At 33.8% G+C, this 17,088-nt stretch overlaps 3 protein-coding genes across 3 annotated transcripts in view; 2 read left to right on the forward strand and 1 right to left on the reverse strand.

The window, feature by feature from the left end:
• Positions 1 to 9,762, forward strand: part of LOC126966691 (protein artichoke) — a 441,824-nt gene extending 432,062 nt beyond the window's left edge. The window contains exons 3-7 of the mRNA XM_050810872.1: positions 202 to 465; positions 1,522 to 1,621; positions 4,043 to 4,332; positions 4,616 to 4,762; positions 6,330 to 9,762. Of these exons, the coding sequence (XP_050666829.1) occupies positions 202 to 465; positions 1,522 to 1,621; positions 4,043 to 4,332; positions 4,616 to 4,762; positions 6,330 to 9,245 (3,717 nt within the window). The 3' untranslated portion in view covers positions 9,246 to 9,762. The remainder of the gene's footprint in view (positions 1 to 201; positions 466 to 1,521; positions 1,622 to 4,042; positions 4,333 to 4,615; positions 4,763 to 6,329) is intronic.
• The window catches only part of LOC126966965 (peroxidase-like), a 388,039-nt gene that overhangs the window by 251,332 nt on the left and 119,619 nt on the right, over positions 1 to 17,088 (reverse strand). The window lies entirely within an intron of this gene.
• LOC126966736 (uncharacterized) overlaps positions 1 to 17,088 on the forward strand; it is a 394,461-nt gene that overhangs the window by 191,768 nt on the left and 185,605 nt on the right. The window lies entirely within an intron of this gene.

Here is a 17,088-nt window from a genome sequence, read left to right on the forward strand (position 1 = left end):
CAGCCATTGTAAAACTCTCTATTTGATTGAAAAAAGTGGCCGTTGAACTTGTTGTATGTTCTTCTCAAGAGCTCTACTTTTTCCAAACATATGGTAGATTCAGTAATTTTACTAGAAATATTTATAGTGACGATACAAAAACGCTTAATTTAAGCCTAATTTTGTTTATTTGACTTTGATTTTATAATATTTCTTTTTCAGATCTTCTCCAGCTATGGACTACCATTAAAAGAATTAGATTTCTCTCACAACAGTCTGCGTCGGTTACCAGATCGTCTTCTAGCGGGAGTGAGAGGCAACCTTACCAAGCTGGTGCTGGCTCACAACTTGCTTGGCGACAACTTGAATCCGATATTCTCAACGGCAGAGCTACATAACCTTCCTGCGCTAGAGGAGCTCGATATTACCGGGAATAATATCCGTGGTCTGGAGGAGGGACTGCTCATTGGATGCAACGTTTTAAAGGTAATATATATTTAGTATACACCTTTTATGCTTGTCACATCGAAAGAAAAGATGTCTGAAAACGTGTTTTTCATTCTTTTTTTTAACTATTTTGCTATATGCAATGCTGGTCAATGACATTAAAGAAAATGTGACTTCCCGACAACGAGTGTGTTGAAGTCCTCAGCTTCACCTCAAACACACGACACTCTAGGAAACGCATACTTCCCTTGGTGAACAATATACTATTGTTGCTTTATAATTGTTTTAGTTAAACACGGATTGTCAAAAGCTACATTCTTATTCTTAAAAGTAAATAGATATAATTTTTTACCCCCCATATGCTCGCCTAAGTTTCGCCTAAGATATTATAAATTGCACACGTTACAGTTATTATAACAAGTACACATAAGATGAAATAACCCAGTTGTAAAATGCTAGTCTACAGAGATTTTAATCCATCTTCCACTTGACCCCATACAACGAAGAGCGGCTCGAATCAGTTAAGTTATCTCCGATCGGATTGATTCTTTGGCGTTGCGTAGAGATGTGGGTCCCCTCTGCATCTTCTACCGCGCGCGAGAATTTTCTTGCCTCGCACAGCCACTTTTTGGAATTAATTACCGGCTTCAGTTTCTCCATACCAATACAGGCACTTTCAAGATTAAGGCATACTCCCAACTTAAAGGCCGGCAACGCAGCTCTTGACTCCTGGTGTTGCAGATGTCCATGGGTGGCTGCCTCACCATTTCCCATCATGTGAGGCTCTTGCCCGATTGCTCCATCTTATATAAAATAAATAAAATTCTGAGGACTAACGAGCATAAATACAGGTGATGGTAAGTGATCACCGCAGCCCATACTCTCTTGTAACACCAGAGGTGATTCCTCTCACGAGCGTTGCAAACCTTTTAAGGTGTCGACTAGACATACATATTAATCGAATACCGAAAACACATTGGTACGTGGCGGCTGAGGACCGAACCAGGGGCTCCGGGGTGAGAGACAACGGTTATACCCACTGTGCCACTTGTTACTATCAATTACAGAAAAAATAACTAAACGGTTGATTTTCAGACGTTTCGTCTCGACCGCAACAACATGGTGTCAATTCCGTCGGTGTCCCTCAACGGACCGCTTTCATTAAAAGTTCTCTCGCTCAGGGAAAACAGAATAGGTAAGAAGAAGGGATTTCCTTCAAAATAATGAGACATTTTACGGCTTTCGTAATTTCTTAATGTGAATGAACTTTTTTGTTTTTTTTTGAATTAGTTTAAATTGGCCTGCAGGGGCGGTAAAGATTTCAATATTCTTACATTTAAATATTGATAATGTCTCTTCATTTGAATTTAGTAAAGAATGTTGTGGCTTTGGACGCAGATGTTTAAAAAAAATATTTGAACAGTGGGATTCTTAATCTATGGGTTATTTTTGATTTTCATATATGATTTCATACTCATGTATGTTTATATGTATTTATATATGTTTAAGTAAGTATATTGTATTAAATACATCGTTGTCTTGTACATAGCCATAGTACAGGCTATGCCTAGTTTGGGGCAAGATAATTTGTGTAAAGAGTGTGTGAATATTATTATTATTATTATTATTTATATTAATGTTTACATAGATTATAATCTACAGAGCTATACAAATTATGTGTAAAGAGAGTACTTTGGTATAAATGGGATTACAAAATTTACTTATCTCTTTTGCATGTTTTATGAGACAGATTCTATCTCTGTATTATATCGGAATATTATAATAATCCAAAAGATAATTCTGGATTTTTAACAAAAACTGATGGGTTAGTAAACCACTGTTTACAAATTTTAAGGGTTGCCCTAAAGAGCTATTATTACAAACGTATAAAGAAGCTATTCAAAGCAAAGCCATTCATTGTAAAGTTTACACTTAAATTTGCTGAAACAGTAATTTGTAGTCCAGCCAGGACAGGAAAAACAAGCAGAAATTAGCACCGTTGGCACTTTTATAAGTACAGTAGTATCGTAACCAAAAGATGATTTTATAATCATTATATAAAATTAACACACTTTTACACAAATTATCTTTGCCCCAAACTAGGCATTGAAGAGGATGGCTATTTGACTAGTCCTGGTGAGTCCTAGTAACAACGTATCCAGAATTGAACTATATACTAGACATAGTCTGTACTATGTGTACAAAGACAACGCTATATTTAATACAATATACTTACTTATACACATATTAATACATATATACATCCATGACTCGGACACAAACATTCATATTCATCATGTAATTGTTTGCACCTACCGGGATTCGAACCCGGGATCTGTAGCTCTCTCTAGCTAGCCAGGGTCACTAACCACTTGGCTATATGGGTCGTCAATTTATGATGGCGTTGCATTTGATTGAGGAAGTGATCACCACTATCAATTGCACCCCATTATTCGTCCATTGAAGTAATAAGTAAAACGATCTAATAAAAAAAATAATATTTTTTCGATTCACTCGATATTATGTTGATGAAATTTAAAGCTCAGAGAATAATTAAGGTTAATTATTTTGAAATATATACTAGCTGCTGCCTGCGTTGTCGTCCGCCTGGACTCTATAAAGCAGGAACTATACTATACCTGCGTCTAACGTGATATTTTGTTGCCTATATGTTGTCCCGACCTTTAGTTGAATATACATGCATCATTTGAATTAAATATATTTAGCAGTGTTTGCATCTTCCATGGATATACATTCAGACAAAAAGATAAACTGACATTAACTCTACAAAGTACCTAATTAGCAATACTTACTTACATAGTTATATAGCAAGTATTTAAAAAAAAAATCAATGTATAATTTTTACTTTGTTACAGTTTTTATATTAATAATAATATATTATATTAAAATTATAAATATTTTTATGAATTCACTTATTGAAAGTGAAAAACTACCACTCATTCGAAAAAACTCGCCACAGACCAGAACAGTACGGGCGCAATAAACTCAGCGGGCCTTTTTTTTCATAAAAATATCGTTACAATGTAATATCATACAATAAAATTAATTGTTTAATAGTCTTTGGGTGGTCGCTCTTTTCCCAATCTGTGGTATCAAAAGTCATTTATGATATATAATCCTTATAATAATATACCTTAAATAACCCTTATATAATTTACCACACAAACGTTTAATAACACATAAATTATATTTCACATTCAAAAATTATTTTCTCAAATAATTTTTTTATGACAATAAGGGACGAGACGATCAAGACGTTCAGCTGATGCTAATTGATACGCCCTGCCTATTACAATGCAGTGCTGCTCAGTTTTATTGAAAAACCCAAAACTTCTGAGTGGCACTACAATTGCGCTCGTCACCGTGAGACATAAGATGTTAAGTCGCATTTGCCCAGTAATTTCACTAGCTACGGTGCCCTTCAGACCGAAACACAGCAATGCTTACACATTACTGTTTCACTGAAAAGAAAAAGGCGTCGTTGTGGTACCCATAATCTAGCCGGCATCGTATGCAAAGGAGCCTCCCACTGGTATAATAACATTAAGATTAATTATGTAACATTATCATTAATGTGGTATCATTAATTATACAGCTACCCTGCGTCAAGCATCATTTATTTCCCAGAAGACTCTAGAAGAAATAAACCTATACGGTAACATGATATCAAATATCGAAGGAGGAGCGTTCATCAGCTTGAACGAACTGCGATCTCTCGAGCTGGGTCGTAACAGACTCTCAAAGCTCAACAGTGATGTATATCAAGGTATCGAGAACCTGGAAAAGCTGGATCTATCAGAGAATTTCATAAATGATTTCCCAACCATCGCTCTGAAATCATTTACGAGTTTGAAGCACTTGAACCTGTCGAGTAATATGATTACGGTGAGTTGAGTAGTTTCTATGAATTGTCTGCTTTTTATTGTTTTATCTACACCCATGCTATAAATCCTCTATTAAAGATTCTGAAACAATTAGCTTATTGTCAACATTAAAACACCCAATGTCCTATTGATCCACTTGAAGACACACAGAAAATTTGATTAAAATCGGTCCAGCCGCTCAAGAGGAGTTCAGTGTTGACAAACACACGCACAGAAGAAATATATTTATATAAAGATATGATATATGTACATATGATATATGTTATTTATGTTATATTTTACAGATGCTGGATAGCAGTCATCTCAACTCCTTGGCGTCTCTCCAAGTACTTGACTTAAGTCGAAACAATCTAGTGAAGCTATCACCGGGCACCTTTGTTGGCTTAAGTGACTTGGCTTATTTGGATATCGGAGTCAACTCTCTGAGAACAGTAAGCTTATTCAACTTAGCACTTGAACCGAATTGCCTTTTTGTTTTGCGTAAAATGAGAATATTTGTTTAAACTATCTGATCCAATCAATTGATTTTATATCTGGTTTGTGGTTTCACCCGCTAAAGAAAGTTATCAAATTATACTAACGGTATGGTTCCTGTAAGGCGACAAAAAAATGAGAATATTTGTTTAAACTATCTGATCCAATCAATTGATTTTATATCTGGTTTGTGGTTTCACCCGCTAAAGAAAGTTATCAAATTATACTAACGGTATGGTTCCTGTCAGGCGACAAAAACCTATTAAACTAAAATTGGAACTAAATCGAATAAAGACGTAACTTTAAAATCAACTAAATCCTATTATCCTATTATAATATTATAAATGTGAAAGTTTGTATGTCTGGATGTATGTTTGGACTTCTTTAACGCAAAAACTACTGAATGGATTTTGATGAAACTTTACAATAATATAGCTTACACACCAGAATAACACATAGGCTATTATTTATAAAACTATCGCGTGAATTATACTTTATATGGCAAAACAACGTTTGCCGGGTCAGCTAGTACTAAATACTTTAAAATTAACTTTAATATCATATGTAGGTAGTTATAAAAATTACATAAACATAATTAAATTAACTTATTTGGATATTTCAGTAACCGTAAGTCGTGTTAAAATGATTGAGGCTTTGAAGTTGCACTAATATTTGTTAATTTTTTTGTTAAATTCAAATGAAGCATGGTTTCATTTCATATTGAAAAATTTTTCATTAATTATTTGTCCGTTGTTTATGTTGGGAAACATTCAACTGTGTTCAAATGAATACGGAATTTTACTCTATGTGAGAAAATATCTAAAAGCATTGAATTGAAATAGCTTAGCCGATAAGAATTTGGAAAGTGTTAGTTTCAGTTCATAAAGTAATTAACTTAATTTTATAAATGTTTTTTATATTTTTGTACCGAAGGAAGGAGTGTTAACTTGTGAACGCCTATTGGTTCAGCTTTTTATAATTTTATTAGCACATTTCTTTTCATGACCAACTAACGTCATGACAATAGAATCGCATGGTGTACAGCTGGTGTGGTCCTTACATAAAAACTTACAGCGTCTGTTTTTAGGGTTATTGAACTATGAACATTTTGGAGACAAGATAATATTGACTAGGCACTTCAATGATTATTTACAAAAAAAAATTGTGAGATCACAATTAGTATTGTGACTTAAATGTAATTTAGATGACAAGATGAAATAAATGACACAATAGTCTTATATTATAATAAATACCATTGGACTGCAAAAATATAATTAAATAGCTTATTATGAAAATCGCTATACAGTAATGATTACCCAAAATTCAACATAATGAAATTTGCTTGAATGCTTTTGACATATATCCTTAATAGTTAAAACCAAACATGGTTGTTAAGAAATAATAAAATCAAAAATTATATATATAAAATATAAAATATGTTTATATGATATTCGCCCAATTAAGTCTATAAAAATATTTGAGTAACATGATCATAGAACTTAAAATTATATTGTTTTGTTTCAGTTGGAAGACGATACATTCGACGGGCTTGTCAATCTACAAACACTGTTATTACGTGACAATAATATCCTGCTTATCCCGGGCACAGCGCTCTCTCGCCTGCCTGCCCTTACATCTGTTCACCTCGGCTTTAACCGAGTGACTGCCTTATCTAGCGACATCCTACGAGCGGTGTCAGATCGGATCAATTCTTTGGTTCTCTCAAGAAACGTAATCAGAGAATTGCCGCCGGCTGCGTTCGATCACTTCAAAAACCTACAGCACTTAGACCTCTCCGGTAATCTCCTCAATTCGATTTCATCCGAAGTATTCACTGGATTGGAAACGACTCTTGAATTTTTATCGCTGAGCCAAAATAGGATTTTAGGCTTCACAGGTCAACAATTGAAGTTTGTTAGTTTGTGGTTCTTCGATATATCCGGGAATCATATATCGGAAATTCCAGTCAATGCTTTCGAATCTATACCAAGTTTATCGCATCTCAATATTAGTCACAATTTACACATGAGTGTACTCCCTCAGAACATTTTTAGCCGTAATGATGCTCTTTTAGTCGTAGACATAAGTGATGTGGGGCTGAAAGCTCTCCCAGTGAATTTATTTTCGAAAAATCGCAATTTGGAACGAATTTATCTGTCTCACAATAATTTACAAGAAATTTCAGAAGGCTCATTCAAAAATCTTAAAAACTTAACGCATTTAGATTTATCGTACAATAATATCGTAACGATAAGGACTCCAGCTTTCGTAAATGTTATGTCGATTCAATATTTATCTCTAAGAGGTAACCAGTTAAACGCATTTAAAGGAGAATTCTTTAACACAGGAACAAGTTTAGAAGTAATAGATGTTTCTAATAACCAGCTGAGTTATTTATTCCCTTCGTCATTCAAAATACACCCAAGGTTACGAGAAATAATATTGACAAATAACAAATTCAATTTCTTCCCTTCTGAACTTATAAGTACTTTACAATATTTAGAATCGGTAGACTTATCAGGCAACGTCTTGAAAAATGTAGATGAATTGGATTTTGCTAGACTTCCAAAGTTGAGAACCATTTTACTAGCAAGGAATGAACTTGAAACTGTCAGTGAAATGGCTTTTCATAATTCAAGTCAAATACAGAATATAGATTTATCGTTCAACAGAATAGATCGTTTGGGTGATCGTGTGTTTGAAGGAATTATCAGGCTAGAGATATTAAATTTGGCTGGTAATCTTTTATCTGAATTAACTGAGAACATATTTGAAAGATCTCGACTTCGAATGTTAGAAACAATAGTATTGAGACAAAATTTGTTTGAACAGGCCCCACTAAAAGCTTTACAAAAGCAATATTTCTTCGTTTCGTGTGTAGATTTGTCATATAATAATATTACTGATATACCGGCTGAAGACAGCGTTATGGTAAATATAAAAAAGTTGGACCTTTCATTCAATCCATTGACAGAAAAAGCTGTGATTAGTGTTTTGACTGAACCCAAAACAGTAAGAGACCTAAATCTTGCTGGTACAGGCATGAGATTCATCGGTCAACTCGAGACCCCATTCTTACATAGGCTTAATGTGTCGCATAATAATATTACAAAATTATCCGAGAAAACATTCATCCGAACTACTCTATTGGAGTCCTTGGACTTATCTTACAACCAAATTTCTGATATTTCAAACTCTCTAGCGATTTCATGGCCTAAACTAAAGAATTTACAAAGACTAAATATTTCCGATAACCCCATCACAGTTATCCTCGAGGGAAATTTCGACGGCTTATCCTCCTTGCGTGTACTAGATATACGAAACTTAGAAAAATGTACCAAAATTGAGAAGAACGCCTTTAGTACTTTATCTAATCTAGTAGAATTACGGGCATACGGTTACCCTAGACTGGGATATTTTGATGTCCAAGGAGCGTTACAATTTTTGTTGGCCCTTGAAAAATTGGATGTAGAATTTAAGGATACTACTATTGGTGCAGACCAACTGCATTCTACATTACATCCTCGACTTGAAGAACTAGGTATACGGGGGTCACGAATTAAGACTGTGTCATCTGGCGTTCTTGCAGGATTAAAATCCCCAGCAATAACAGTTAAATTTCGTAACACATCAGTAACAAATCTACCACCGGCTTTGCTATTTCCATTACCAAGGTCATCAATAATTACAATAGACATTGGTGGAAGTCAGCTAACAACAATACAACCGCAATTATTAGTAGCCCTCGATGACCGCAGAGCTGATTTATCAATGTTCGGTTTGGAAAGCAACCCTATACGATGTGATTGTAATTCAAGAGCTCTTAGAAGATGGCTACCTTCTGTTGGTATGGAGAATGTCCGATGCCATTCACCTGAATACCTTTCTGGATTCCTTCTGCTTGAAATAGGTGATGACGAGCTCACATGCGATACAAAGAGAAGACCAACAGCTACGTCTATGTCAAGCAGCAGCATTTCAACCCCGATTCCTCCTCGAATAGTTCATCGCACTTCAGCTGAACCAGATATAATTTGGTCTGTTGCGCCCTCACATGAACGTCCAAAAGTAACTGGAGAGCCTAAAGGTGCACCTGTTCTTGGAGTAGCCGTATCAAACAATGATGATAATTTAATAATAGGTATCGTAGGTGGTGTTGTTGCATTTATTGCCATTCTGATAGTTGCTATATGTATAGTTAGGTTACGTATGACGAGTACATCTTACAGAGGTGCACCGTTAGCAAATAGTCCAGGCGCACCGTTATGGGGCCCTGCATGGCCCGGGTATGGTGGTACTCTACCACCACCTTCGTTATCAACGGCGACACTGCCACATAAGATACAATCAGCGCCCGGATCCGTGCGATATCTAGCACCACCACAACCAGCGCCATACTTTATAAGTTTGCCACCACACGAAGACAAAATATATCGATAGAATGTTATATAATATAAGGTAATAATAACTTAAGGGACTTTCAGTGTAGCTTGTAAATAATTTTTTAGTATAAATAGACATTTATATTATGATGTAGTTGAGTTAATTTAAGAAGCATGTGAATAACTGCCAGTTTTTCAAGTCTGCAACACTAGCACTAGCTAGTAGTTAGACCGTAACAGTGTTTTATGAGTATTTTCTAACTAAAGACCATTTTGTTGATCAATTTTGAAAATCTTTCTTCGGTTACTTCGACTATTTGTTAGATAAGGTGTTTTACATAAATTCTCAGTATAAAAAACTATTGTTTAGTCTTATATGTTAATCAAAGCTATGACATTAGTGAAGCACATTTTTCTGAAGCATATTATCCCGAGCTACATAAGATAAAATTTATTATGTTGATGTAACGTAACTAAGTCAATCAAATATATATAACGCCTTTTAATACCTTCGCCTAATAACAATAATCTTCACAATTATATCCAATGGATATGTATAAAATATTTATTAAATGTTGCCCTTATATTTATAAGTCTTTATCTTAGAAATAAAATTATTAAACATTAACATGTTTTATTTTACTGTACCCTTGCAGCTAGAATAACTTTAAAATAAATAGCTTGAACAACAACGTTGAATAATTTGAAAAAGATCTTTGAAGTTTGCGTTAAAAAATGAAAATTGTTGTATCCTACAGAGTTGCACAAATATAGATAGTTCAGATTTTTTTTAATTTTAACTGATTAATACAAATGAAATAAATGCATTATTATAGATAATATGCAGGCGGTTCTTATGAATGCATTCCTTATTCTCACAAAGAAGTCCACTATCTAAAAGATGAAATTCATCACCAAATTCTAAGATGGTAAAAATATGAGTTTATAATCAAAAGCAGTAACTATAATAAGGCTGTATTAATTACTGGATGGCGCTATTAACATATTCGGTAGGCGTTAACGTGTTCTGTATAATAAGCGAATATACAAAGATATCGTTTTTTTAAAATGTAATTTCACACTTAAAATAATTTTTATTTTTATATATGTTTCAATTTGTTTGTTAAACTCAAAATCTATGTAGTATTTTCATTTTTACCACAAAAACATTTATTAAAATAAAATACTTTTTAAAGGATTCAAACACGTGTAATTGTAGCTATACAATAGATTAACAACCCTACAAATATCACAAAACATCGGGTTTAATAAATAATAATAAATATGTTTTAATATTTTTGTTTACTTTTAAGCAAAAACCTTGCCTTTTAAATATATATATATATATATATAACTACAATAACACCCGTTTCAATCATTTAAAAAGTATTAAACAGATTTATCTTTCTCTAATCTCCAGATTCTCTAAAAGATGCCATTAATCAAAGTAACAATACTGAGCATGTCTCGGTACAGTAATGTAAGTACTTATATGTAGTAGACACCCTAACAGTAAAAATTTGCGTGAAAATGATCTTGTCAAAGCAAATTTGTTTACGGTACATTGCCGTTCTTTCTCATTTTTATTTAACGAACTGAATACAATATTCTTACGTATCAAAGGTTTTTCATCTTCGTAGATTCGAATATTTACCATAATGCTATGTTGCTGCCATGGTAATCAATTTCATTAGGGATTTTCTTATTCAGATTGAGTTCTTGTTACAAATAAGTCGTAAAATATAAAAAATATTCCAGATATTTCCTGTTTTATGTTACAATAAGGGACGAGACGAACAGGACGTTCAGCTGATGGTAATTGATACGCCCTGCCCATTACAATGCAGTGCCGCTCAGGATTTTTGAAAAACCCAAAAATTCTGATCGGCGCTACAAGTCTCCTTGAGACATAAGATGTTAAATCTCATTTGTTCGGTTACCTCACTAGCTACGGGGCCCTTTTGACCAAAACACAGTAATGTTTACACATTACTGTTTCACGGCAGAAATAGGCGCAGTTGTGGTACCCATATGTATGGCATTCTGTGCAAAGTAGCCTCCCACTCGTAAAAATTCTTCCCACATGTTGTATTATGAACTAATTATGTAATATTTTGTATAATTATTTTTATGGCAGAGGAGGTCAAACGAGCGTACCGGTCATCGTATGGTGAGTGATCACTGACGCTTTTACTTTCTTTCCACAGGAATCCCACAAGTGTAACCTGCCTTAAGGTATACGCTTTTTTTGATGGTATCTATAATCGAGAGGTGGTTAAAGATTTGAAAGATATTACAAGATATCATTTGCGAAAAGAGTCACATCTGTTTACATGAATTCGTTTTACCGAATGTTCTGTTTGTAAGTACTGAGCTGCGCTCCAACTAGATACCGCAGGCGTAGTATCAAAGTGCGGAAAATGTTAAAATGCCCAAGTGGGGGATTCGAGCCAATCTCGAACAATGTGTGACGTTGACGTGACACATGTTAAACTTTGCTAATAATTGAAACTAAAATGCCGGGTTGCGTAGTATAACTTTGTAAAGAGAATACTACAAGAAATAGGAAAGACACTGGGATCACATATCATCAGTAAGTATTTTGTATTCTATTAATTTCAATGTAAAATAACACGAAGCGTATGTTACAAAATGTGAAAGATGCCATTGAGTGTCAAGATGCCACGCACACAAGCATCTAATAGTTGCTGTAATAAAAAACCTATTGTGCTTCGGTTGTGCGGTATCTAGTTAGCGCAGCGGAGACCAGTCCTTAATCATAATTAATAATAAATATAATTTAGTAAGTACTGACACTATAATTAATTCCCACCTGTTTTATGACTCATTGTAAAAGGCAAGAGCCGAGGCGGTTGCTAGTATTGCTACATACAAGTTAGGTTGAGATTTGTAGAGCGTACTAACACTTTGCTCAGACTTTACTTACATAAAGCTTAGCTGAGTGTAAGCTTAGCATATTCTTTGATTTCGTTCTTATAATCATTTGACAGCTGAATTTATGCTGAGCTTTAGCTATGACAGCCAAATGAAAAAGTAAAGTATGAGCAAAGTTTCAGTACGATCTATTGATGTCAGCCTTAGTCTTAGTGTTGCCAACTGACGAGCCAATTGGAGCTAGCATCGCAACAAGCGCAAAAAAAGAATGCTGGGAGAGTTTCTTTCGCCTCTTCTTCTCTCTCAGGGCGCCATTTGTTTCCGAAGCGGTAGTAGTATCTACTATATAAGAAATGATATCTATGAATTCTATAAAAGACAATATAAGAATTCTAAAGCATTACCTAAAATATAATATCATTTTTCTTCTATTTTTTTTTAATAAATTAAAAAAGGCATTCGTTTAACAAAAAGGCAATTGTATCCATAATATGTGGGTAACACTAAAAATGTTTAGAACTGGCCAGTTAGAAACATTGCTAATGAAAACTTTTTTAAATTTCAATTTTATAACTCCTTGTAACCTAATGTAGTATATTGCATTCATTTGTACTTTGTTTTTGTGAATTGGCGGCAAATCTAAAACTCTTATTACATGTGAAAATTTTCGGTCAATAATTTATTATGATTTTCGTTATGGACTTACTCAACAACAAAGCTATGATAGGCTGCGATTAGCATTTCTTAATGAAGCCCCATCTCGTGCCACTATTTACAATTGGTTTAACGAGTTAAAGCGTGGACGTAGCATCTCAATGATGATCCGCGTGAGGGACAATCTTTAACAGCAACTACTGAAGATAACATCAGTGCTGTGCGACGCATGATAGAGGAAGATAAGAGAGTGACCAACCAGCAGATACGGGCAAGCCTAGGCATTGGTATGAATCAAGTTCAAAAAGTATTACACGAACATTTAGGCGTCAGGAAGCTTTGTACCAGATGGATTCCATGGGGAATTAAAGTATAGACTTTAACCGACGACCAGAAAAACCTTCGCATGGACTGGTGTCGCGAAATGTTAGATAATTTCAACGACAGTGGCTGTATTTGACATCATCACAGGTGATGTAAGCTGGATATATTGCTACGAACCCGAAACCAAAAGACAATCAGCTCAGTGGGTGTTTCCTTTCGAGGATCGGCCAACTAAGGATAAGAAAGGAAGAATTCGAGGAAAAAAAATATTGCCTCATTCTTTGGTCTGAAAGGTCATTTCGCGACAGTTGTGTTAGAATATGGAAGGACAGTTACTGCAGACTGGTATGCCAATCGCTGTTTGCCTGTTTTTTCCTGAAAAAAATTCGACAGTAGCGCCCTCGAAGCAGGATCCTCCTTCATTTTCATTTTCTAAACATTTTCTGTGCTGGGTATAAGAGGTGGTTTGAGAATTGATATAATATATAGTATCATTTTTAAAAGTTCTTCTCAATTCTCTCACGAATATATTAAACATGTTTTATTTTACTAAATTTAAAAATGTAATGTGTCACTTAATGGTTCAGAAATCTGATAATTATCTAGTTGTTGTAAAATAATTGGAGTGTGCCAACTTTAAAACAAAATGAGTTGATAAGTATCCACAGAGAGTTCGCGGCTATCTTTAATGAGTGCAAAGTTTTCCTTAATTTACATTTATTGCAATTTGAGTATTGTTTTAATATTACTTCTTTTTCTAAAATTAATCTTGTAAAATAGATCTTTTGTAAAAGTATCTGAGGTCAAATATACACTTATCAGATTTATAGATGGAGAAAATTTATTATTCACTGCGTTAAATCTAAAAAAGCTTTATACAATTTGACTTCTTACATTCGTTATGTCTTGGCATTAAGGTTTTGGTTCGCCTATTAATAATTCGGCTGTTTATTTAAGAAAAGAAGAAAGCTGGCGAATTTGATGCGCTAGGATTGATTCGGTCGATCGATCGATCTGAGATGAGAGAACTTAGATTCGATCTAAACTGCTCAATTAAAAAACAAAAGCCGATAAAAATTTGGAGTACCCAAATGAATAAAAAATGGATTTGGTATCTTGTGGTACTTTTGTAAATTATATGCTTTTTACAAATTAATCCTTAATATAATATTGTGTATAGGTTACATAGATATAATCTAAAAATATGAATTAAATGAAATTACTGGGCAAATGAGACTTAACATCTTATGACTCAATGAGACGAGCGCAATTGTAGTGCCGCTCAGAATTTTTGGATTTTTCAAGAATCCTGAGCGGCATTGGATTGTTATAGGAAGGGAGTATCAATAACCATCAGTTGAATGTCATGCTCGTCTCGTCTCTTAATGTCATAAAAAATCCCTTATATAAGAGATTTCCACCTATTCTATACTCATTACGATATTTTTGGAACAATAAGGTTGCGGGGGCGTTAATACTAAATATATAGATCATCAGAAATACGTTTTTGATTTATTATTATTATTTATTTTCTTCTTAGTAGGCTAGTGCTGTATATAGTTTACTGTACGTAAAAAAATTTCGTTTCAAAAATTGTTACCGTTAATCCATAGGTTATCCCGGGGGAAATGGTTATAGACGGACCATCTACCCCGGGATAGAATAACGATACTGTTTTCCATGACGGCAGACTGGTCGTTTCCATCGTAAAATCTATCTGATGCGTAGCGGTATCATTTGCCCATAACAGTGATAATATAGTCCGAGTCATAAAAAATCACAAAAAGATCTTAAGCGTCAGATTAAATTATATGACCTCGATCACGTAGTGCTGCGCCCTTCACCCTTGCACGGAGTCTAGTGTGAGAATAATTTGAATAACAATAACTTTTATCAACCATTTATATATGACACACGTATAAAATTAATTCCATTATCAGCGAAGCTCGATAAAGCGTAAAATAGACGCGAGAGATTGAACGCATATTAATATAAAGCTAAAGTGTTCTCTTCACCTTGATATGATATCAAAGCTAACGGCGGAAGATTTTATGGGTGACTTGTAACAGACAAAATTCTTTGTGGTACTTTATTATATTATTGTCACTTATAAACTTTGCGTTGCATTTTTCTAGCTGTACAGTTTTTATTTAAAAGAACGGCAATGAGTTTCTTGCCAATTCTTTTCAATAAAGCTCAGCCTTAACCGAAGTATGGCTGCCGCCAAAAATACAAATACATATATTTTTGATAACATTTCTTAGATTAATATTTTGTATTGCTTTGAGCCTTTATTTATAGATTTTATTGTTATTTTTAAGACCTATACCTGCGCCGATCTTTCCATTATGTTCATCAAAGAAAATATTGGCTGTGTATGCTTATAAAATATAGTAGTTTCTCTTACTATATTATATTGTTGAATTAATAGTAATTAGTAGACACCTTAAATAGTAGGATATATAGTAGGGTTGGCAACCGTAATCCGAAGTGTCGATTCGGCAAATTATATGTGACACTCATAAGTGTCGTTGCGTTGACCTAAATGAATACAGTGATTTTGATTTGATTGATTCGATTTAATATGACTGGAAGTGTTCCTAAGTGCTATTTAACCTGATCTCTCTATCCGAATCAGACTACATTCTGCAAACTCATCTAATATATAAAATTCTCGTGTCACGGTGTGCGGTTCCGCTGTCAATTTCATTATAACAACGAATTTTTTACGAAATAATTCTTGATGTTTTGAAATATTATTGGCAAATTTCTATAAAACAGTATTTTTTTTATTATCTGCAGAACAACGTCTGTCGGGTCAGCTAGTAATAATATAATCCTCACCACCTGAATAATTAGAACTTATCTAAAATACGAATTTTAGGGAAATTTCTTCTACATACACACAACTTGTGAATTGAATTTGGTTGGGCGGTGTTTCCAGGTGAGTAACTCAAAAATACTTTTTCTTATTTAAAATTTAGATCAATCAATTGCATCAATACCTAGGATGCAATATCAATTAGATTTGCCATGCGAATACACCCACCTGCAAGGGAAAGACAACCCTATAACCCTGATAAATTAAAAAGCAGCTGAACATAGACGACAAGCTTGGCCTTTTTTAGAGAATAATAATATGAACTTATTCTTAATAATATAATTAGTATCATATTCATATATATTGACACACTTTTACAGCAATTATCTTGCCCCAAAGTAGGCATAGCCTGTACTATGGATACAAGATAACGATATATTTTATATAACATACTTACTTAAACATACATAAATCCATGACTCGGAAACAAACATCCATATTAATCACTTATATGATTGCAACTACCGGAATTCGAACCCGGGACCTCGAGGTTCGTACTCAGGGTCACTAACCATTAGACTATATGGGTCGTCATGGTACGGTGATAATACTTAACATGCTTAAATAGTATTTCTAATGATGTTGAATCTGTATTAAGTATGTTAGCTTACTCTGTCAGTATTATTACAAATCACGGAATAATAAATAAAAATCGTACGTATGTAGTATATAACATATAGTCATGCTTCTTAAGATGAGTTATATGCAACGATCGAGTAACCTTAATTCTGCCTCTTAAATAACGACCACAACCGATGTTTTAGTCGCAAGTGAAGGTTAAATAGCAAATAAAACAGTAACTCTGCAAACAGACACAAAAATTATTTTCATCTTTTTTATTCTAAAAGTATTTGTTAAAGTAAAAATAAGATATGTTGTGATCTCGTTCATGCACGATATTTATATTTCTTTGTTATATCCAGGAATATACTTTATCCTTGGAATATACTTCATCAAATTCAACTTTCATCTCTATACTGATGCCTTGCTATATTTTGTTCATATTTTTTTTAGTAAAAATTGTTTTAGTTTTTAGAATAGATTCGTCAGGTAAATTTGTAAAGCCTTTTTACTATGAAAAAAAAAATAACAATAATTTGCATAACAGTTCATTACTGCAATGAACAATGTTCATTAACAAAGGAAA

This window comes from Leptidea sinapis, chromosome 11, assembly GCF_905404315.1.
Source record: "Leptidea sinapis chromosome 11, ilLepSina1.1, whole genome shotgun sequence".
Classification (NCBI taxonomy): Eukaryota; Metazoa; Arthropoda; class Insecta; order Lepidoptera; family Pieridae; genus Leptidea; species Leptidea sinapis.